This window comes from Halichoerus grypus, chromosome 5 (assembly GCF_964656455.1).
Source record: "Halichoerus grypus chromosome 5, mHalGry1.hap1.1, whole genome shotgun sequence".
Lineage (NCBI taxonomy): Eukaryota > Metazoa > Chordata > Mammalia > Carnivora > Phocidae > Halichoerus > Halichoerus grypus.
The window spans coordinates 144,527,667-144,551,396 of NC_135716.1; the positions used below are offsets into that span (position 1 = coordinate 144,527,667).

Below are 23,730 nucleotides of genomic sequence, written 5' to 3' on the forward strand. Positions count from 1 at the left end.
CATACCTGTGGGGCAGGAATCACTTACCCCACTTCATGGGCAAGCACACCAGGCTGCCAAGAGGTTAAAGTGGTTTACCCAAAGGACAAAGCCCAAATGATGGAACCAGCACCCAAATCTGAGATGTTCTGACTTCAAGCCCAGCCTTGCAACTGCTTGCCCTCAGCCCCTCCAAGCGTGCCTCCCTGAGCATCCCACACAATAGAAGCCAAAGAAGAAAAGACTGAGAAACTCGACTGCATACAAACTTAAACCTTCTGAATGGCAAAGACCATAAAATAGTTACCGGTTAAGTGGAATACACGTGACAAAGAGTTAACATATATATATGTAAATATATATATGTGTTATATATTTATATTAATATATAAAAAGCTCTTACAAATTAACACAAAAAAAATCTCAACAGTCCTATATAAAATTGAGCAAATGTTGCTCACAGAAAAGGAAACACAGGGGCACTGAGTGGCTCAGATGGTTAAGCATCCCATTCTTGGTTTTGGCTCAGGTCATGATCTCAGGGTGGTAAGATGGAGCCCCGCGTGGGGCTCCATGCTCAGCGCAAAGTCTGCTTGAGATTCTCTCTTCTCCCTCTCCCTCCCCCTCTGCTCCTCCCCCGCTAACGCGTGCACTCGCTCTCTCCCTCTCAAATAAATAAAATCTTTAAAAAAAGAAAACAGGAAGGGCATTTCAACCTCAACCTCAATCATAATAAGAGAAAATCAAACTAAAATGACAGCATTTTTTTTCAACTTTCAGATCAGTGAAGATATAAATATCTTCTGTTCCACTGTGCTGGCCAAGGTGTGGGAGACGGCCATTCTCACACCCTCCTGGTGCAGTGACCTCTGGGGCAGGCCATGTGGCAAACTGGGTGCTTGAGGGGGTACTCCATTTTCCCCTTCATCATTCACTGGTCAAGAATATTTTCTACCACATATCCCTGTCCCAGCTCACTATTAAAATGCAGAAACCCTTCGGTGAGCCCAGTCTCCTTTCAGGAATTTGTCTTACATTGTACAATCACATGTGTGCATAAAGACATATAAATGAACTCACTGCAGCTTTGTCTGTAAGTGCAAAGTACCTAAACCAAGAGGATCCTGGTTAAATAAATTATGGTACATTGGAATTCCACTCAGAGAGATAATATGTGGCTGTTAAAAATAATGAGGCACGGGCGCCTGGGTGGCTCAGTTGGTTAAGCGACTGCCTTCAGCTCAGGTCATGATCCTGGAGTCCCAGGATCGAGTCCCGCATCGGGCTCCCTGCTCGGCAGGGAGTCTGCTTCTCCCTCTGACCTTCCCCCCTCTCATGTGCTCTCTCTCTCTCTCTCTCTCTCTCACTCTCTCAAATAAATGAATAAATAAAATCTTTAAAAAAAAAAAAAAAAATAATGAGGCAGCTCTATATGTATGTTCTCCTAAGATATAGTATATGCTAAAAGCAAAAGTGTGTAACTATAAAGTACGCTACTATTGGTGTAAAAATAGAAACAGAAACGTGTGCTTATCTCTATATCAACCACCTGTGGAAGGGTATGAAAGAACCTGGTTGTTCTGGGGAGGCTCATTGGGTAAGGAGAGGAAAGGAGACTCACTTTTAATGCCTTCTGAGATTTTTACCCATGTGCATATATTACCTATACGGGTTAATAATTAAAAATAAAATGGTGAGGGGCGCCTGGATGGCTCAGTCGGTTAAGCATCTGACTCTTGATCTCAGCTCAGGTCATGATCTCAGGGTCGTGAGTTCAAGCCCAGCATGGAGTCCACTTAAAAAATAAAATGATAAAATAAAATAAAAGACCTCAGTGTGAGACAGGAATCCATCAAAATCCTAGAGGAGAACATAGGCAGTAACCTCTTCGACATCGGCCAGAGTAACTTCTTTCAAGACACGTCTCCAAAGGCAAGTGAAACAAAAGCAAAAGTGAACTTTTGGGACTTCATCGAGTTAAAAAGCTTCTGCACAGCAAAGGAAACAGTTAACAAAACAAAGAGGCAGCCCATGGAATGGGAGAAGATATTTGTAAACGACATTACAGATAAAGGGCTGGTATCCAAGATCTATAAAGAACTTCTCAAATTCAACAGTCAAAAACTAATAACCCAGTCAAAAAATGGGCAGAAAACATGAACAGACACTTCTTCAAAGAAGACATACAAATGGCTAACAGGCACATGAAAAAATCCTCAACATCACTAGCCACCAGGAAAATACAAATCAAAACCACAGGGGCGCCTGGGTGGCTCAGACGTTAAGCGTCTGCCTTCGGCTCAGGTTATGATCCCAGGGTCCTGGGATCGAGCCCCACATCGGGCTCCCTGCTCTGCTGGAAGCCTGCTTCTCCCTCTCCCACTCCCCCTGCTTGTGTTCCCTCTCTCGCTGTGTCTCTCTCTGTCAAATAAATAAATAAAATCTTAAAAAAAAAAAAAATCAAAACCACAACGAGATACCACCTTATACCAGTTAGAATGGCAAAAATTAACAAAATGAAACAACAAATGTTGGCGAGGATGTGGAGAAAGGGGAACCCTCTTACACTGTTGGTAGGAATGCGAACTGGTGCAGCCACTCTGGAAGACAGTATGGAGGTTCCTCAAGGTGTTAAGAATAGAGCTACCCTACGACCCAGCAATTACACTACTAGGTATTTACCCCATAGATACAGTTGTAGTGAAAATAAGGGGCACACACACCCCAATGTTCATAGCAGCAATGTCCACAATAGCCAAACTGTGGAAGGAGCCAAGATGCCCTTCAACAGATGAATGGATAAGGAAGATGTGATACTTATATACAATGGAATATTACTCAGCCATCAGAAACGATGAATACCCACCATTTGCATTGACATGGATGGAACTAGAGGGGATTATGCTAAGTGAAATAAGTCAAGCAGAGAAAGTCAATTATCATACGGTTTCACTCATATGTGAAACATAAACAATAGCACAGAGGACAATAGGGGAAGGGAGGGAAATCCAAAGGGGGAGAAATCAGAGAGGGAGATGAACCATGAGAGACTATGGAACCCGGGAAACAATCTGAGGGTCTCAGAGGGTGGGGCGGGGGAGGGCGTAACAGGGTGAGGAGTATTGAGGAGGGCACGTGTTGTGATGAGCACTGGGTGTTATACTTAGCTAATGAGTCACTGAACACTACATCAAAAACTAATTATGTACTATACAGTGGCTAACTGAGCATAATAAAAAATAAATAAATAATAAAATAAAAGGTGGACCTTGGATACAAATCTAATACAAATTAGTACGTCTAGGGAGGGAGGAGGAAACATGAAATTGTGAGCTCCTTGGGGGAAGGCTGATTCATTGCTGTTGTCCAGCACCAGGCAGGCCTGACACACACACCAAATAGCTATTGTGCAAATTATTGGCTCTCCTAAAAATATGCTGTTTTCTCTTTTAGTCCCAAAGCTAATTTCTACCGGTTAACTGCCCTCAAGATTTTAGGAAGGGCCCTTGCTACGTGGCCCTCCCCCAGCCAGGGACAGCAGGACATACCGCACGGGTACGAAGAGGGAAGGCTGAGTGTCCTTCTTGGCGTCCTTGCGGAAAGCCATGCGGCCAGGCAGGTGGAGACCGATGTGGTAATGGACCTGAATGAGCAGGGCCAGGAGCAGCTGGGGGTAGATGCGCCTCACGCGGCCCACGCAGCTGTTGACCGACAGGAGCTCACACAGGCCGCTGGCTGCCTGGGGGCAGAGCAGGGGGCTGACTGGAGGCTCCTGGCAGGGGCCCAGGCTGCTTCTCTAGAAGGTTGGACCTGGATCTTTGCTCTTCTCTGGCTCAAACTGGTAGAGCCCAGATCTCTCCACACCGCCCCCCCCCCGCCACCGCACCCCAACTCCTGGCTCTGTGGGTGAGCCCTACACCAGAACAATGGCCTGCCTCTTTGTGTTGACACAACCCTGGAAGAATTGGCTGGAGGGCTCCTCTCCCACCTTGTGTGAGGTGGAGTCTTGATCCCATTGCGCAGGTGAGGAGACGCGCTCAGAGGGGTGAAAGCACTTAGCCCTGGTCACCTGGCCCTTGGGAGCAGAGCTGGGACTGGAACCCTGGCTTTCAGACACCAGCTTCCACATGCCCTGCCTCTTCCTCATTCATAACACAGGCACGGAGACCATGATGGGGCACCAGTTGTCCCCTCGCTTTGGGCCATTAAACCAGGCCGCCCTCACTGCCTCCCCTGGTGCCCAGCAACCAAGAGAAACAAATCCAGCCTTGAGTGGGAGCCAGGGAGGCCCAGCCCTGGACTCTGGCACTCCACGCCTACTGATCACTCCCTGCCTTTTCTCTCCACGACTCCCCACACCAGCTGTCCCAAGTCCCGGGAACTTGGCTTTATTGGCTTTTGGCCCACCATGCTCCCTGGGACCTGGTGTGCTCATTGTCCAACCTCTCCACCTGCCATTCATCTCTGGTCCTGGCCTGGGCCTGCCTCCCACCCCGCCCACCAAGGCCTCTCTAACTGGCAGGAGGACAATGCAGGGGCGGGGGGCGGGGGAGATGATGAGCTGGGGTCACGAGATTGGATAGCTCATTCTGGCCCCACCACTCCCTGGCCCTCTTTGGGCTTCAGATTCATTCATCCTCTGTCAAGGGGGGTCAACGGTCCTTGTCCCGCCAGCCCCACAGGTGTGGTGGAGAGTGAATGAGGGGAGAGGTGAGAATGCTTTACAAAGAAGTGACCAAGATCTGTGCTCCCATGCTGCTGGCCCAAGGGAAGAGCATTTGACTGTGAAGTGACAGAGCCCACAGCATGTTCCCAGGGAAATAAGTGACACAATGAGGGCTGGATGAGAATGATGAATGGCAGTTATTTATACTTTACAGCCTAGGAAGCCCTTTCACACACACTATTTCACTCTTCTGAAAAGGGAAGATAGACAAGGCAGGACTCATTACCGCCCATTTTACAGATCAAAACACCAAGGCTAGAGAGGGGGAAGTGATTGACTGAGATTATATAGTGAGGCAGTGGCAGAGCTAAGATGAACCTCTTGGACTCAAAGCCTTTACGTTTTTCAGTAAACCAAAGATAATGATTGTATCCAAAAAACACAGTCTGTGCTGTAAAGTCTCTAGTGATGTGCCATAGGGCTCTGCTCTTGGCTCAATCTTGCTCACATTGTTTATCAACACCATGAGATAAAAATTAGTCCGGGCTGTATCTATGCTCAAACTGTACTTGAACAAAAGCACAAATGAGTGACTCAAGAATACACTAACACACACTGATTGAGAGAGGAGAGGATGAATGACCAAATCAGGGAAAGAATGGAGGCTCATGCCTTATTTGTAGACCTCAGTGCTGGGGGAGAGAGGCAGAGAGACCCAGTGGTGAAGCACAGGATTCAGAAGTAGGAGATCTGGGCTTGAGCCCTGGCCCCACCACTCCCTAGGTCTGTGACCTTAGCTAAGGCCTGGGATGTAACTGAGTAACAGTGTCCACCTCTGTAAAGGGGTTACCACCCATGCCCCCACCCGCCTTTATTCGCTTCCCTCCACCCGAATGTCTTGCTCTCTGCTGAATCCCCAGAATTCATGAGCTTGCCTGGCACATAGTAGGTGCTCAATTAATGCTGTTGAATAAGTAAATCAGTCCAACAAAACTTTTTTTGAGCATCTACTATGTGCCCGGTATATGTCAGACATTGAGGATATCATGGTGAGCAAAAGAGGCTCAGGCACTGAATCCATGCATCTCAGAGATTACTCAAATGACCCCACAAATTGGTGTCAAATCAAATCACAACTGGGGTAAACTCCTCCAAGATAAAGTATGTGAAGCAGAGTGTAATATGCACAGATTTGATCATGTCAGGGAGATAAGAGAGGGCTTCCCTGAGGAGGTGATGCTTGAGCTGAGAGCTGAGGGATGAGTGGAAGTTAGGTTAGCGGAGAGCAGTCAGGAGAGGGAACTACATGTGCAAAGGCCCTGTGACAGAGAGAGCATGGTGTGTATGAATTTCTGACAAAGAACAAGGCTGGAGCCATGCAAGTAAGAGGGACCATGGAGTGTGGTAAGGCCCGAGAGGGGCGCAGGGCCTTGCAACACAGGTAGGAACACTGTGTTATTCTCAAGGGGAATGGGAAGCCATTGAGGGGATTGAGAAGAGCAGGTGTGCATTCTCCAAGATTTTTTGGCTGTGGTACAGATTGGAGGGGCTGGAGTGGAAGCAGGGAGATGAGCAGGGGTATTATCCAGCTGGCTAGGGCCAGGATGACAGTGACAGAGGCAGAGAGAAATCTGTCCCTCTACCCAGTCACCTTCCTGCAGTCAGAACCGCCTTTCCCTCTGTGTTCCCAGGGCTGAGCTCGGAGCCTGGCAGAGAGCACGTAAACATGTTCCGTCACTAAATGAATGAATGAGGTACCTCATTTTATCTTCACGACCACCACATAAGCCAAATCTCCTCATTATCATTCCATTTACAGACGCAGGGGCTGAGCCTCAGAGAGGAGAAGTGACTTGCTTGGGTCACAAACTAGTACCCGTAGCCAAGCCTGTTCTCAGACCCAGGTCTGTGAGTCCCCCTCCCGGACTGCCCCCCTCCCTGTAAGCAGTAGCACCGTGGCATCCAGTGGGTCAGAAACAAGAGCCCGGAGACAAGAGCCCAAGCCACATGACTAGTCCCTGGCAGAGCAGGGCACTAGAAGCTGGGCGTGCTGAGCTCCACAGGAGGGGAGGACGGGGAGCGCAGGACAGGGCGGCCAGGGGGTAGGCGAGGCGGGTGCTCACCGCGAGGGGCACGATGGAGGCCCGGCCCTTCTTGGTGAAGGGCTTCTCCTTCAGGCTGGTCAGGAGCAGGTCCAGGAGGTCTCGGACATCACAGCTGGGCTTGCGCAGGATCAGCTGCCTCCACATCTCTGCGCCATTGCTGGGGGGCGGGGGGGTGGAGATGGTGAGTGGGGACCAGGGTGCTGGGGCCACCCTGCCTCCCAGTGGTTTGGGGAAGCAGAAGGGAAGATGCCATCAAAATTCCATGTGTGCCAGGGAGGAATGGTCCAGAAGACACTCTCTAAGAGGCAGGGGGCTAACAATTATTGAAAACCCTATTTGCCAGGTATCATGCCATGTGCTTTATACACAATTTATTCAGCAAATATGGAGCGTCTGCTGTACCGCAGGCATTAGGCAAATCTCTGGCGTATAGATGTGAGCAAGATATTCAAGACATTCAAGTTCACTGAACTCCCAAATGACCCTCAAGGTGGGTTATTATTCCCATTTTACAGATGCGGAGTTGAGGCTCAGAGAGGTGAAATCATTAGTCCAACACATCACAGCTAATGAGCTGCAGAGTCAGGAAGTGACCAGGTCTGGTGCCTTCAAAGCCGGTGGTCATTCCTCTATACCAGGGGGCCCCTTGGGGCCTGGACCTTACATTTGTCACATAATATCAAGGAGTGCCTGCACCTGTCCCCATACAAGGCAGTACTCCAGGCAGGGGAAAGCCTCTGGGCCAGCCGGCCCCAGCCTGTGGGCATTCCTATCAACTGTGCGGAACTGAGAGCACTGAGAGGCCAGTGGTGCACGAAAGGGTTAACGGAACCCCTTGCCCCTCTGCGCGAGCATTTGAACCTTCCATTAACTTGCTAACTCTGTTCCCCTGGAAACCTGATAAAGATAGTATGTCAACTATGTTGCTAGGCAACAGTGCCTATGGTAAAAATGACCCAATTGGTAAATTGCATCTGGGCTGGGAGGAACTATAAATTAACTATAAGAACCGAAGAGGACGCTGTAGCATTGAGCTTCCCAGGGAGCAGTGACTCTTGGGACTGGGCTTGTTCCCGTGGGGACCCCAGAAGCAAAGTCTGCAGATCTTTTGTAAGAGAGAGCAGTTCTTAGGAGACATTTCAGCCAGGGCAGCCCCTACCCCTCTCACCGGGGAGGCCCAAGAGTCCAGCTCTTAAGCCCAGACGGAAGACTAGGGCATCCCGGGCACAAGATGGTAGGAGGCCATCTCTCTCGGGCTCACGCAAGCACCGGCGTGGCACCTGAGAGCCGGGCCTCCTTCCATCTTGTCCCGACTCTGTCTGGCCTGCTGCGTGGGCTGCCGCAAGGACTCCTGGGAGGAGGAGCCCCTGCCCCTGCTCTGTCCTATGGCCTGAGCGACTCCAATGTCAGGTGTGGCCCTGCCAGTCTTGTGAGTCTGAAGGTTTGGTGATTCCAAGAAGAACCCTCTGGGGGGTGGGGGGTAGTGTGGCCAGAAAGGGTGAAATTCTTCCAGGTGGGAGCACGGGGACGTGTCCCCCGGCCCTCACCTTCCCAGCTGGTCTCCCTGGCCTCTATGAGTGACGCCAACTGTCCCCTACTAGAAGCACAGCTCATCACCCAGCTCGGCACGATTCTGCATGCGCTCTCGTACAACTATCTGAAGGTGTGGGCCATATACTTGCTGCCTTGTTCTGCTCATTCAAAGGTATGGGAGTGTTTCCTGGGCTGGGAGGCTGGAGCAGTCAGTCTGGTCTCTCTGGCCACAGTGCCCTCTGCCCGTCAGACCATGAGCTCCCCTAAGGCTGAGAGCAGGGGGCATCCTCCCGCACCACCCAGCCCTGGGCAGGCACTCAGCTTAGCTGGCTACATTGCTTGTCACAAGCAGCCATCTGGAGTGGGAAGCATGCAGGGAGTATTTCCCCCTTTTGCCTTTGGAGGAAAGTGAAGCCCAGAGAGGGCAGGTGAACTACCCAAGACCACACAACAGCTGGAGGCAGAGGCAGGACCAACACTCAGGCCTCCTTTCTATGGCCTCCTTAGGGCTCTGGCTTGGAGCTGGTCAAATCTGAGGTTAGGTCCTCATCCTGTTGCTTGCTCACTGGGTGCTGAGGACAAGGAACTTCACCTCAGTTTCCCCATCTGCAGGGTGGGGTTGTTGTACTGAGGGAAGGGATTAATGCTCTGCACAGACACCCAGCGGTGCTTCGGAAGTGCTTAATGGTTGTCATAAGCACCACAGACCGTACGGAAAAGGGGCCAGCTGGGAGGGCCAGGGCCTGCTCTGGGTGGGAGGACAGGTTCCCAGCCCAGGATGGGGGCTGCTCCAACCCTCTGAGGTATGGTGGCAGGAGCCCCTCCGTTGGTACCTGTCCAGCGGGAGGGGGCACATGAGCAGGGCCACAACCACCTCGGTCATGAAGGAGCTGGCCAGGAGGGAGACGGGCAGCAGGGCCACCTCACGGGCCCGCGGCTCCTGGATGTGCTTCAGCTGCACGTAGATGCCCTGCATGATCTCTGGGATCTGGGGCACAGCCAGAGTGGCCGTGAGCAGCCAGGCGGCCAGTTGGAGAAGCCAAGGCAGGCATGGGAGAGCAGGGAGAGGGGAGGAGGAAGGAGGAGGGGGTGGCAGGATAGAGGGGCAGGGGAGAGAGAGAGAGAGAGAGAAAGGAGGCAACAAGAGACAGATGAGGGGGCGGGCAGCAGCGCACCTGCTCCTTCCCTGGGAGACAGCCAATGGTCCTCACTGCCTTCCCCACCCCCGCCCAGATCAGTAAGTGAGTTCTTCCTCACCCGCAAGTAGGAGGCACCTAGAACTCAGCCACCACCACCCCTGCCCTGCCCCAGTGCTTAGGGGCTCCCGCACCCCCCACCCTGCCGCTGCCAGACGGCTGGTCTCATCCCTGGGGGCTCTCCCGGCTCAGCCCCTGCCCCCAGGGAGCCTTACCACCTCCAGCACCCTGTGGCGGTACCATTCCAGCACCGAGCTGAGCGTGACCTCTGAGGCCAGCTGCATCATCTCCCCAGAGTCCTTCCCCCGGGCCTCTGAGCTGCCTTTCAAGCCTTCCAGGGCTGCTAGCAACAGGTCCTTTACCTGCTGGGGTCCCAGGAAGTCTCCAAACTCCTGAAACAAAGGCACAGAGATACAGACACCCGTGGACGGACCCCAAGCGAGCCACCACCAGATACACGCGGACGTCAGCAGGGCAGGCCATGCAGACTCTGTGGGGCTCCAACCCTTTGGGGAGGAGCTACAGAAGAAGGGGAGACATGGCCCCTGCCCCCAGAATGGGATAACATGCTTCTGGGCAGGGACCAGAGGAGGAGGGGGCACTCAGGGTGGGCCTGTGTGGTTGGGGAAGGCTTCCTTAAAGGGGACTTGAGGGGCGCCTGGGTGGCTCAGTCATTAGGCATCTGCCTTCAGCTCAGGTCATGGTCCCGGAGTCCTGGGATCGAGCCCCATATCGGGCTCCCTGTTCTGCGGGAAGCCTGCTTCTCCCTCTCTCACTCCCCCTGCTTATGTTCCCTCTCTCACTGTGTCTCTATCAAATAAATAAAATCTTTAAAAAAAAAAGGGGACTTGAGCCTGGAAAGATGGAAGCAGGGGAGAAGACATTAGGGTGGGCTGGCACTGCCCCTCTCCCCCGCTCCCAGGAAGGCCCCGAGCTGGTGGGCAGCGGGCGGTCACCGCAATCACGCGCAGAATATTCTGGCATGGGCTGACAGGGTTGTAGGGCCCCAGGAATCTCTTGTTGCTCTCATATAGCTCCTCCTTATTGGTCTCTTCCTTCTCTCTGGATCCTGCAAGAAGAAAGCCTCAGTGAGGCCTGGCCACACTATTTTTTTTTTTTTTTTAACTTTTTGTTAAACACAGATGGAGGAAGTGCACAAATCATAGATAACCAGCTTGGTACATTTTTACGGAATGAACACATCCAGGTAACCAGCACCTGAACACGAAACAGAACATGATCAGGAAACAGAACATGATCAGCATCCCAGAGGCCCCTCTTTGCTCTCCCTTCCAGTCCCCTGCCCCCTCCCCCACCCAGGTAACCACTGTTCTGACTCCTAAACCCACAGGTTAGATTTCTTGCTGTTGGACTTTATGTGGCATGTTCTCCTGTGTGCCTGGGTTTCCCTCAACGTTATGTGGGGGAGATTCATCCACTGTTGCAAGTAGCATTGGCTCATGGGTTCGTGGTGCTGCATCATTTCCCATGGTGGGAATACACTACGATTTATGTCTCTCTCCTACTTCTGATGGACCTTTGGGTCACGTCCAGCTATTGGTGCTGCTATGAACATTCTGGTATGCCTAGTCCATGCCTTTTGGTGAATGTATGTACACATGTGTTGGGTATGTAGCGAGGAGTGTACTTGCCGGGTCCTAGGGTAGGCATCGGGTCAGCCTCAGCGGATGCTGCCAAATGGTTTTCCGTCGGGCCCAACTATGTGCCCACCAGCAGTGCACGAGAGTTCTCGTGGGTCCGCATCCCACCAGTGAGCTGTTGGTTTGATTTCTGCTTTCTGGTGGGTGTTCGGTGATACCTCTTTAAATTGCAACCCCCCCTACCTGGCCTTCCCAAACCCCCTTTTCTGATTTGTTTTCTTAAGTGCCCGTTATCTGACTTCACTATACGTATCACTTGTTTATTTTGCTCATTGTCTCCTGACAATGAGAAGGGCAGCTCAACAGGGAGGATTATTTAACTTCATTGCTGTTTTCAGTGCCTTTGGAATAGACCTGGCACAAGGTGGCTTCATATTTTCTGTTGAAGGAAACACCTTTCAGGCTCATTTCCTAAGGCCTGACTGCGGCCTGGCCTGGATCCCCTGGGGTATGCAAGACATAAACACAAGAAAGGGCCATCGAGACAGAGGGACCCTATGGACCAAGTGTGTGGGTTATCTGTAAAGAAAAGAAGCTTGAGACCTGGAATCAGAGAGACCCGAGATCAAAGCCTAGCTTTGCTGCTCCCTCCACTCAGGGGGTCTGGACAAACCACTTCACCCTTGAGAGTCTAACAGTGTGGGTCTGGGGTCACCAGATAAAACACAGGATAGCCGGTTAACTGTGATTTCAGGTTGCCAGGTCACTCGGCCTCCGGAGCCAGGGAAGTTTAAACAACATGCCAAAGGCCTGGGCAGGGTTGGGACCGCGGAGAAAGGAAGGAGCAGGTAGCTGCCGAGACGGCACAGTACCAGCCCGATGCCGGTGAGCCCACTGCCCGTCCCCAGCTCCCTAACGCTGCGTCTACATGTTGTAGCCGCTCCAGATTCTAACGTGGGACCTGTTCTTTGTTCATTCACTCAGTAAACATTCGCTGAGCACCCACCTGTGCCCAGGCCCAGGGCTAGACCGTGGGAATGCAGTGGTGACAAAGACACAGCCTTCCCTGCTCTCGGCACATTAGGGCCAGCACGCCTGCATGTGCGTGGGGCCGTCACAGGAATGGGACGGTGAGAGTCACAGATTACACTTGGAAGGATGAGGAGGGGCTCCGATGGAAGGACTGCTTAAATCAAAATAGGTTTGCTTGTCGCCTCTGTCCTCTGGGTCTGTGGGGACTGAGGCTTCACACTGGCTTCTGCAGACCCCAACAGACACTTCGCTGGCTCCGCCACCTTCTCCCCGTGCCTTGCTGCCAAGGCTCTAGTCCATTCCCAGGCTGAGCACCTGCTCAGAAGGCTTGCCTCAGAGGCACTCAAAGAGCTTACGTTTTTGGAGCTCCAGGATGGTGTAGAGGATGATGATGCCGTCCAGAGCCTCCCGGCCAATCTCCTCATCAGGATCCCCGATGCGAAGGATGAGCCTCCCCAGCAGAAGCCCCAGCGCCGGGAACCCCGAGGTCATCTGTTTGTGTCATAACTTCAGGGACTGAATCTTATAGGTTCAATACTATTATACAGTAATTAGTGAACAGAGCCGGATGGTCTGACCCCGATAGGAGAGCCCTCTGAAGATGACGAGGGCCACCTGGGAACCTCGGGACAGATACACCGGCTCCCTTAGAGCCAAGAAGATTCTCCCTAAGAGTGTCCTCCCCTCCCAGGGGCCACTCACAAAGAAAGGCAGGGTCAGAAGCGTGTGGTTCAACACAGAGACATTGCTGTTCACAGCCCGTGCTCGCTCATGGGCCTTCCCGGAGTTCATCCAGGGCCCCAGGGGCTGTGAGGACAAGGGCGAGACTCAGAGCCACAGGCTGGAGGCCAGCCTTCTGCTGCCTGGGTGGGCAGGTCAGCCTTCACCAGTCAGCAGGAAGCTTCCAGGAGGGCATAAAGGCAACAGTCCACAGCCCCCCTCCTCCCCCTCCTCCAGGAGCATAGGGAGACATGGGGTCCAGAAGCTGAGGCTAGGACTGGAAGACCAGAGGGAGGAGGAAGGTCAGAGAGGAGAGAGATGATAGGTGGAGAGTCATGAGAATAGAAGAGAGAGAGAGAGAGGGATGAGAACGGAGAAGGCAAAGCTTTGGGGGCTGGGACAGCAGGAGCATGGGGGATAGGGAGAGAGCGAAGGGGCAGGAGTTTGGAACAGGGCCTGTAAGAGGGACCCGGGGGTGGAACACTAGCACAAGGTGACATCTGGAAGTCAAACCACTCCTTCTGGGCACAGCCTCCCCACCGCTCTGGAGCCTGTTCTTTCCCCTCTGCCCTGGTGCTCCTTCCTGCCCCCACACCTCCAAGATGCTCTTCAGCCCGGCAGGAGTGGGGTCCTCCACAAAGAGGGCGTTGAGCAGTGTCTGCAGGGCTTCCAGGGTCTGACGGTAAAGTGTCTGTGGACAGGAGGAGGACCAAGCCACTAGGAGGCTTCTGGAGCAGACCCGGCCTGCACCCCCTGCTATGGGTCAGGGGACGAGCATTCGGACCCATGAGAGCTGCTTTCTGGCCCCACCTCGGAGACTAACTTGAGGTGTGATATTGGACAAATTATTCCACCCCCCCATGGGTTACAGTTTCCTTATCAACAAATCAGTGGGGCGCCTGGGTGGCGGAGTCGGTTAAGTGTCAGACTCTTGGTTTTGGCTCAGGGTCCTGGGATTGAGCCCTGCGTCAGGCTCTGTGCTCAGCGCAGTCTGCTTGGGATTCTCTCCCTCCCTCTGCCCCTCCTGCGCTCGCTCGCTCTCTCTCAAATAAATAAATAAAATCTTAAAAAAAAAAATTGGTGATTATTATCCCTGCACTCCTACCTTAAAGGAGGAGGAAGAGGAACCCCGACATTGACTGAGACTCTACCATGGGCCAGCTCAGTGCCTGGTGATTCGCACAACCATATCCCTTTGTCCTCAAAGTGTTTTTCTCATTTTGCAAATGAGGACGCACTTGTCCCAGCTCCCACGACAAGGAGGCTTTGAGTCGTGGGGAACGAATGAGGGGATAGGTGGGGGAATTAAGAGCCAGATAAACGGGGGGGCCAGCCTTACTTTTATTAACGTCTCTGGGAAGTTCTCGGATGCTTTTTTTACTTGCTGCTCCTAGACCTAAATACATTTTCCAAGTTGCCTCTGCAGGGAGCCATGTCTCGCCTGCCCAGGTTCCCGCTCCCTTAGCCACACCACAGTCTGAGAATAGTCTTAGGAAGGTGCAGGCATTACACATACACAAGGTGGAGGAGTGGGTTTGAGCCACTCTGGGAAGACCCTCTGTCCCCTGGCTCCTTTCCTTCTGCCAGCTCGTCACATCTGTCTGTCTCCCAGGTTGTCCCTGTCCAGGCTTCCCCAGTCTGTGCACACCAGGGTTACACCACAACCACCAAGCAGGCCCCACTTACCAACTACCTCCTCCTTCCCTCCGATCTTTGGCCCATTGCTGCGCAGCACTGACCTCTGCTGTCTGGGCCTGGTACTGCAAGAGGGCTGCCTGCTCTCTTCCCAGGCTGCAGGGATCCCCCACCTTTCCTTCCGGTCCTGTCTCAGTGCACCACCTCCCGGGACCCAGAGCCCTCATGCTGCCAGTGCCCTCCAGCCTCGCTTCCCAGCACTCTTGCCTCGACCTCTGCGCTCCAGCCACAGTGCCCCCTTGTCATCCTTGCCATCACCATGTTCTCACTGGCCTCAGGCCACTGTACAGGCTGTTCCCTCTGCCTGGCATGCCCTTCCTTCTGCCATCCCCTGTTCCCCACCAGCTAACTAGCTCTTCTCTAACCTCTCAGCTGCCGCACCATGACCCTTGACCCCCACCTAGGCCAGGACACCCATTCTAGGCTTGCTTGCAACATTTACCACCGCTGCAAATGTGCATTTATTCGTATGATTCTTTGACAATGTCCATCTCCCCCCTGCCCTCCCTCTACTGTATCCCCCAGCCCCGGGTGGTTTTGGAGTGAATGAAAGGATGAATGAATGTGCCTCCCTCCTGGCTGAAACTCCTCTCCCTAAACCTCCCCCACTGACCCTACATCCTACACTAAGGGTCACCTCTACCCACTTCTCCTGGGACCACCCTGCCGAGTTGGAAGACGCTCACAGGAGCCCCTTAAGGTTCTACCCTCACCCCAGCTAGGCCTCACCCCAGCTCACCCAGTCCTCAGCCCTCCTCCTCCCACTCCTGGCCACCTCCACTGGCCATGCCAACACGTGCTCACATCCCTCTCTTAGGGCAGGACCCACAAGTGGACAGAGCACCCCAAATGAGCAATCCCTTATTCTGAAGATTCACTCATTCACCAAATATTTATCAAGTGCCTGCTCAGGCCAGGAGAGGTGAGTTCATCCAGCTTGGAGTAGGAGTATGAATGAAGATTCACATCTACCTTCTGGAATGCTCTTTCTCTCCCCACTGGGAGATCAGAAATGCACCTTACTCTAAGGACACTGACGGCCCTGAGGACTCACCTCTATGGCCTCAGCCTTGGCCTCGTCTTTCTCCTGCATGGCTTGCACAGAGGGGAGGGAGAACACACTCTTCACACACGTGTGCACCAGCTCTGATCTTTCTCGCCCACCCAGCACGGGCTGGGTGTGACTGGCGGAGACAGAAAGCAAGGGCATTCAGTGAGGGAGGGGCCCTGGGGCCGGAGGCAGGAAGCTAAGGATTCAGGGCTGGGAGGAGGGCACCTAGCCGGGGGCCTGGGCGTGGCCTGTGCAAGATGAGGTAGGAAGGAGGGAAGTGGGTGTGGAGGACTGGGCCTGGGGAGAGGAAAAGGCACCTGAGTGGGTGGGGCACTGAGGACAGGCCCCAGAGGAGACAGGTGGAGCCCAGGGAAGAGGGGAAAGGGCTGGGGGTCGGGGAGGGGGCTGTGGACACCTCAGCTGGGTCAGGGTCTCCATGGCCTGCCAGCGGACGGTGCTTGAGAGGGAATCCAGTGGCTCTTCCTGGATCTGCCTCTGGACAGGGGATCACAGAGGGGCCAATGAGGGGGCAAGGCCACTGCAGACCACCAGGACCGAGGGCACTGTTCCGCATAGGGTGCGGGCCGCGGCAGCCGCTCAGCCTGGACAGAACTCCCCACCTCCACACCATGCAGGGCCTCCCGTGGGGAGAGCCAGCTCACGGCTCAAACCCCGTCCTGAGCTCAGTTCAAGGCCACCAAGCACATCCCACACCTAGGGTCCGACAAGAACTGCTTCAGCAGCCTCGTGGGAAGGAGGTATATTTAAGCCGTGGACTGGCCCAAAGCAAAAAACACCAGGAATGGCTCCTGAAGGGGGTCCACCTGAATTCCTTAAAACTGTCCTAGGAGCTCCTGGGTGGCTCAGTCCGTTAAGCATCTGCCTTCAGCTCAGGTCATGATCTCAGGGTCCTGGGATCGAGCCCCGCATCGGGCTCCACACTCAGTGCAGAGTCTGCTTGTCTTTCTCCCTCTGCCCCTCCCTCAGCTTGTGCATGCACTCTCTCTCTCTCTCTCTCTCAAATAAATAAATAAAATCTTCAAAAATAAAAAATAGGGGCGCCTGGGTGGCTCAATTTTTTAAGCATCTGCCTTCAGCTCGGGCCCTGATCCCAGAGTCCTGGGATCGAGCCCCTGCACTGGGCTCCCTGCTGAGTGGGGAGTCTGCTTCTCCCTCTCCCTTTGCCCCTCCCCCACTCATGCTTGCACGCGGATGCAGGCTCTCTCTCTCTCAATAAATAAATAAAATCTTAAAAATAAATAAATAATAAAATTAAAACATCCTAATTACTTCTCACTGTTCATCTCCCATCTACACACGATAGGTGCTCAATTAATGTTAGTTAAATGAAGTTATCAAGGGCAAGGATTTGATCTTTAAGGGACCCAAAACTAAATACAATTTTGGGGACTTCAGTGGCCCAAACCATTCCAGTGGATAACTGAGAAGTGAATGTATTTTGCAAAATGATAAGGAAACTCTTGGAAGTTTCCCACCAGGAGGAATTTCTGGGAAAAGAATGTATTAAATAGTAACGACTGGTCCCGGGGCCCGGACTCTACAGTGATCTGCCACCGGGTCGCATCCTCCCAACGAGCGAGCCCCTGCATGGGCATTACCACAGGCACTGAGGAGATGCGAAGGGCCAGGCTCACAGAAGGAAAACGGCTTGCCGAGCTCCCTCGGGGGTGGAGGGCAGTTAGAGGTGGGCTGAGGCTCACATCCAAGTGTCCTGCCTCCTCCTCTGTCCTCCTCCCACCTCAAGCCTGTCTCATCAGTGGGTGGACTCCCGCCTCCTCCCCACCCAATGCCACAGACCCGCACGGCGTTCCCACACCATCATCTTCTTCATCATGGTCTTCTTCTCGCCTTCCCCTTCCTGGCACTTCTGGAGGGTGATGACATTCTCCACCTCGGAGGCAGCAGAGGGCAAAGCCACAGGGTGAGAGCCGCACTGACCCCTGCCCTCAGGGACAGCCCGCACACCCCCACCAGCCACCGCCAACTCGTCCCCAGCCGCCAGCCCCCAGCATCGGCTCCAGAGAAATGAGAAACCACGGGGGCACTTGGGGTGGGGTGCAGATTTGGGAAGACTGTGGTGGCAGCGGGGGAGGGGTTGGATAATCCCTGAAGGGCAGCGTTTGGGGGAGGACCAGATTTCATGCACTGCCAAGCACACCCCCTCTCCAGTCTCGCTCTCTTGAGGGAGAGGAGGCAGGAGCTGATGGGACAGGAGAGGTGCCGAAATCCCACGACTAGTAATACCTTTTAAGGGCTTTCTAGTGTCCACTCTTAAGGGCACATCCTAGTCAAGTCAGGTCAAGTCATCCTGCCACCTGAGAGAGGGAATACCTTTACCAACGTCCAACTAATCTATGAGGTCTCATTATCTTAAGGTAGAAGAAGAAAAACTCAAGGAATAGATAAACTAACTTCATGTAGTGAAGAAAGCAAAGCAAGTGAACCTGACGGGCGGTGTGGTGAGTGCGAGAGGCCGCACTGTCTTCGCCACCGCAATCAAGAGGACGGAGAGCCCTTGAATCGGGGCTCATCTTATCGCTTGCTTGGACGAACAGAAGGCCATGAAGCGATGATGTGCCAATTCCTGGCCTAGCCCTTAAGGAAACTGGCAGTCTTTTCCTTCTGGAACCCAGCCGCCATGCTGCAAGGAAGCCCAGCTAGATAGGGAATGATGACAGCATGTGGAAGATGAGGGTCATCTCGGATGTCCCAGCCCCTGCTCCCGAGTGACCTCAGTCTACAGCACAAAGCAGAAGAGCCACCTCACTGAGCCCAGACCGTTTCAGAATTGTCATACAGTCCAGCAAGTCCACTTCTGGGTAGTTAGCTGAAGAAAACAAAAGCACTCATTCTAAAAGATGTGGGCACTGCTATGTTGACTGCGGCACTATTTACAATAGCCAAGATACGGAAGCAACCTGAGTGTCCATCGACGGATGAATGGATAAAGAAGGTGGGTGAGATCTATATGTACATACACCCAATGGAATGTTACTCAGCCATAAAAAAGAACGAGATCTTGCCACTTGCAACCACATGGATCAACCTAGAGGATATAGTGCTAAGTGAAATAAGTCAGACAGAGGAGACAGAGAAAGACAAATACCATATGATTTCACTTATATGTGGAATGTAAAAAAACAAAACAAATGAACAAAGAAAACAAAACAGAACAGATTCATAGATACAGAAACATTCTCATGGTTGCCAGAGGGGAGGGGGTGGGGGGGCTGGGCAAAATAGAAGAAGGGAATTAAAAGGTACAAACTTCCCATTATAAAATAATTAAGACATAGGGATGCAATGTACAGCATAGGGAATACAGTTAATAATATTGTAACAACTTTTATGGTGACAGATGGTAGCTAGATTTATCCTGATGATCACTTGGTCATGTATTTAGATGTTGAATCACTATGTTGTATACCTGAAACTAATATAATACTGTATTCACTTATAATATTGTATAATATAGAATATATATTATATTTTATAATATTCACTTATAATATTGTGTACACTTCAATTAAAAATAAATTAAAATTAAAATTTTTCAAAAATTTCAGAATCGTGAGAAATTGGGCCCCTCAGTCCTTATTCCCCCAGCGGAGTAAACTTTTAGACCACTAAGTTTTGGGTTGGTTTGCTAAATAACAACTGATAAACGGCCAAAGTGATGTTAGAGGGATAGCTTATAGACTGAATGGTCATAGAAGACCTCTCAGAAGAGTTGATATTTGGACTGAGTCCTGAATGACAAGAAAGAGGTAATCATTTAAAAAAAAAAAAAAGGACGTAACCACATGAAGAACTAGAGGAAGGTCTGCCTATCTCCCCAAACTAGGCCTCACTTCAACTTTATTATGCCCATTTTGTAGCTGAGAAGAAACTTCCTGGCAGAAAGGACAAGTGCAAAGGCCCTGGGGCAGGAATGAGTATGGCATGTGTGAGAAACCAAGAAAGGCCAGTGTGGCAAGAACAAGGTGGACAACCGGAGGAATGCCATGGGATGAGGATGGAAACTCCTAAAATGCCAGACCTCTTATTCCTCCTGGCACCCTCTCCCCATGCCCCACCCTGGGGCACCCAGGGACTGGAGTTTGCCTCTGAAGCAGCCTGAGGGCAGGGCCTCCCTCCTGCACGGCCTGGCCTGGGTGGATCCAACCTCCAGCCTCCGTCCACCGGCCAGTCTCCCTGACTGTGTGTGTGTTCACACTCATGTCCAGCAGCCTATCCAGTCTGCCCCCACTGGCCCTCACCAAGTCCTATAGGTGCCGGCTTTCTCTGGCCTCCTTCAGTGCTTAAAAACCTTTATTAAGCACCTATGATGTGCCAGGCACCGTTCTAGATGCTGGGAGTAGAGCTGGGAATAAGAGACCAAACTCCCTGATTTAGGGGGCGCCTGGGCGGCTCAGCCGGTTAAATGTCTGCCTTCAGCTCAGGTCATGATTTCAGGGTCCTGGGATCGAGGCCCACCTCGGGCTCCCTGCTCAGAGGGGAGTCTGCTTCTCCCTTTCCTTCTGCCCCCCCACTCATGTGCGTGCACTCTCTCTCTAATAAATAAATAAAATCTTTTTTAAAAAAAATCCCTGATTGATAGAGGACATATTCCAGTGTGAGAGGCTAACAAAAACCAAATGAAGTAGCAAAGCATAGTGTATACCAGATGGTGATGAGTCCCAAGGAGAAAAGAAGAGCCGAGCAGAGAAACAGGGACCACTGGGTCTGGAGAGTGGGGGGGGGGGGGGGGCACCCTGGGGAAGTCAGCTGGGGGTTGGGCAGGAAGCATACCAGAGCCATCTTGTTGTCATCTTCTCTCTTCCCTGGCACCTTCACCAGGCATGAGGTCACTTCATCGAAGACTCCTGAATGTCACAGTTTCAATGAGGAGACAAGAGGGAGGGTAAAGATCTGATATAGATCTGGTGCCATAGTCCTGTCTCCCCTCCCCCCACTGGGCCCCTCCAATCCTTGTTTCCCTAGCTGCCAGACTGAGCTGCCTTCCCTGAAAGCCTTCAGTGGCACCCCATTCCACTGAGCATAAAGCCACCATTCTTGTCAGGGCCTCAAATCCCTGTGGGATCAGTGTCCTCTGCGCACCTCCCCAGCCTATCTCCTGCTGCTCTCCTCTGGCTCACCATGCTCTGGCCACACTGTCCTCCTTCCAGGCCAGGGCAAACTTCCCCCTCAGGGCCTTTGCACAGGTGGTGTCCTCTACCTGGGCCACTCCACTACCACACCCCACTGGCCCAGCTGGGGCTCCCCTCCTTCAAATCTCTGCTTGCCTGCCACTCCGCGGAGAGGCCTCCCTGACCTTCAGGGTAAAGGAGGACTCACTACAATCCTCTTGAGCATCATCCTATTCTCTTCTTTCAGCTGTTATCACAATGTATAATTAAACTGATTTGTTATAGTAGATACCTGTTTTGTCAGCCCTAGATTTCCTCATCTTTCTTCTGGTGAAAGAGGCCCTTCTCCCCTGTGGGCTACCCTTTCCATGTAGCTAGTAAAGCTGGATTACGCAAGCCCACCCATCACCCCTTCTTCAGATAGGGGTGGGCCTGGAACCCAAGCTTGGCCAATAAAAGCATCCCATGCCCCCAGCCACAGTGATTGGCCCAGGGATGGGCACTTGGCTGAACAGGACCAATAGAGCCCCTTATTTAAGAGCACTGAGGGAAACCCAAAAGAAAATGGGTCTCTTTCTTTCTGATGGCCTATGAGTGCCTGGAACTTGGTTCAGGGCCATCTCGGCTACCAGAGGCTTCTGGAGGATGGAGCCAACAGGGAGAGGAGGAAACACCAACAGTAGTGAACATGGCTTGCTCCAAGATCTTGTCTCCTAGGTACCTTTTCCACTGAAAGGAACAAGCCTTCTCGGAGAAATGGCTGAGCCTGGGATTTGGGCAGCAAAGTTCAGAATGAGCCTGAGACATCTGGTACCGGAAAACAACAGAGCTCAAAGAATGATGGGGACGTGTCAAAGGGACATAAAAGCTTGGTTAAAGGGGATCCCACTGGCCAAATTGGGAACGATTTGGGTATCACAATAAATAGTGGTAGCAACAGATTATAGTTCATTGAATAACCTAAGAAATCATGAGTCTATACTAATATAAACAAGTACATGAATACATTGAAAGTTTGATGAGGAATGGAATATTTACATAGTTTCCAAGTACCTCTCCACATAGCGTTTATTACAAACAGGTGGTTTAAGTGCTACTAGCGTCTATTGGGTGGAGTCCAGGGATACATCTTTTTTTTTTTAAGATTTTATTTATTTATTTGACAGAGAGAGACACAGCCAGAGAGGGAACCAAGCAGGGGGAGTGGGAGAGGGAGAAGCAGGATTCCCGCGGAGCAGGGAGCCCGATGCGGGGCTCGACCCCAGGACCCTGGGATCATGACCTGAGCTGAAGGCAGACGCTTAACGACTGAGCCACCCAGGCGCCCCCAGGGATACATCTTACAATGCATAGGTCAGCCCCTCCACACCCACACCCACATCCCCACAACAAAGAATTATCTAACAAAATGTCAGTAGAGCCAAGGTTGAAAAATCCTGCCCCAGGAGACGGGTATTAAATGGAAAAGGTCACAAGGGATGGTTCTGGGCTGCTGGAAAAGATCTCTGTCTTGATCTGTGTGGTAGTCTCCAGCATGTATACATATGTAAATACTCATCAAGCTGTACTTGAGATTAGTAGTACACTTTACATATTTTACTGATACATGTTATGTATCTTGAAAAGGTTTTTTAAAAGGCTAGTACAATTTGAAAACATGTTGTCTTTTAAAATGCAAATGGACAACAGATGCCTGGGTGGCTCAGTTGGTTGGGCGTTGACTCTTGGTTTCACCTCACCTCTGCCTCTGGTAGTGATCTCAGGGTTGTGGGATGCCCCCAACTCAGGCTCCCCACTCAGGGATGGAGTCTGCTTGTCCCTCTCCCTCTGCTCCTTCCCCTGCTTTCTCTCTCTCTCAAATAAATAAATAAAATCTTAAAAAAAATGCGAATGGACAAAATGTTCCTATTAAAAAGCAAAGATTGGGGGCACCTGACTCAGCCAGAAGAGCATGTGACTCTTGATCTCAGGGTCAATTCGAGCCCCACATGGAGTGTAGAGATTACTTAAATAAATAAAACTTCATTTTTTAAAAATATTTTATTTATTTATTTGACAGAGTGAGAGAGAAAGCATGAGGGGGGGAGGGTCAGAAAGAGAAACAGACTCCCTGCTGAGCGGGGAGCCCAATGCAGGATTCAATCCTGGGACTCCAGGATCATAACCTGAGCCAGAGGCAGATGCTTGACCGACTGAGCCACCCAGGCACCCAATAAATAAAACTTAAAATAAAAATAAAAAGCAAAGATTGACCCTAAATAGCCAAAATAATCTTAAAAAAAACCCCAAAAACAAGAAGTTAGTGGAAAAAAAAAAAAAGAAGTTAGTGGACTCACACTTCCTGATTTCAAAACTTACTATAAAGCTATAGTAATCACGACAGTGTGGTTTTGGCATAAGGACAGACATATAGACCAATGGAATAAAATAGAAAGCCCAGAAATAAATGTAGTCAATTGATTTTTGACAAGGGTGCCAAGACCATTCAGTGGGGAAAGGATGGCCTTTTCAACAAATGGTTCTGGGAAAACTGGATTTCCACATGCAAAAGAATGAAGTTGGGCCCCTACCTCACACTATATACAAAAATTGACTTGAAGACTAAGATTAAAAGCTAAAACTACAAAATTCTTCAAAGCAAGCATTGGAGGAAACCTTCGTGATATTGGACATGGCAATAATTTCATGAATATGACACCAAAAGAACAAACAATAAAGGAAAAAATAAATTGGACTTGGTGAAAATTTAAAATTTTTGTGCATCAAAGAACACTATCAGGGCGCCTGGGTGGCTCAGTAGATAAAGCGTCAGACTCTTGATTTCGGCTTGGGTCATGATCACAGGGTCGTGAGTGGCTCAGAGCTCAGCGCAGAGCCTGCTTATCCCTCTCCCTCCTCTTCTGCCCCTTCTCCTGCTCATGCACGCACATGCTCACTCTCAAATAAATAAATAAATAAATCTTATTTAAAAAAAAAAGGAACCACTACCCAAGAGAATGAAA

The 23,730-nt window shown here is 51.4% G+C and overlaps 1 protein-coding gene across 1 annotated transcript in view; it reads right to left on the reverse strand.

The window, feature by feature from the left end:
* Positions 1–23,730, reverse strand: part of MROH7 (maestro heat like repeat family member 7) — a 42,828-nt gene that overhangs the window by 14,990 nt on the left and 4,108 nt on the right. Inside the window, exons 2-13 of the mRNA XM_036113994.2 lie at positions 20,391–20,464; positions 17,416–17,490; positions 15,994–16,073; positions 15,582–15,711; positions 13,428–13,523; positions 12,815–12,919; positions 12,469–12,604; positions 10,436–10,548; positions 9,695–9,871; positions 9,117–9,271; positions 6,769–6,907; positions 3,528–3,718 (exon numbers count right to left, since the gene is read on the reverse strand). Of these exons, the coding sequence (XP_035969887.2) occupies positions 3,528–3,718; positions 6,769–6,907; positions 9,117–9,271; positions 9,695–9,871; positions 10,436–10,548; positions 12,469–12,604; positions 12,815–12,919; positions 13,428–13,523; positions 15,582–15,711; positions 15,994–16,073; positions 17,416–17,490; positions 20,391–20,464 (1,471 nt within the window). The remainder of the gene's footprint in view (positions 1–3,527; positions 3,719–6,768; positions 6,908–9,116; positions 9,272–9,694; positions 9,872–10,435; positions 10,549–12,468; positions 12,605–12,814; positions 12,920–13,427; positions 13,524–15,581; positions 15,712–15,993; positions 16,074–17,415; positions 17,491–20,390; positions 20,465–23,730) is intronic.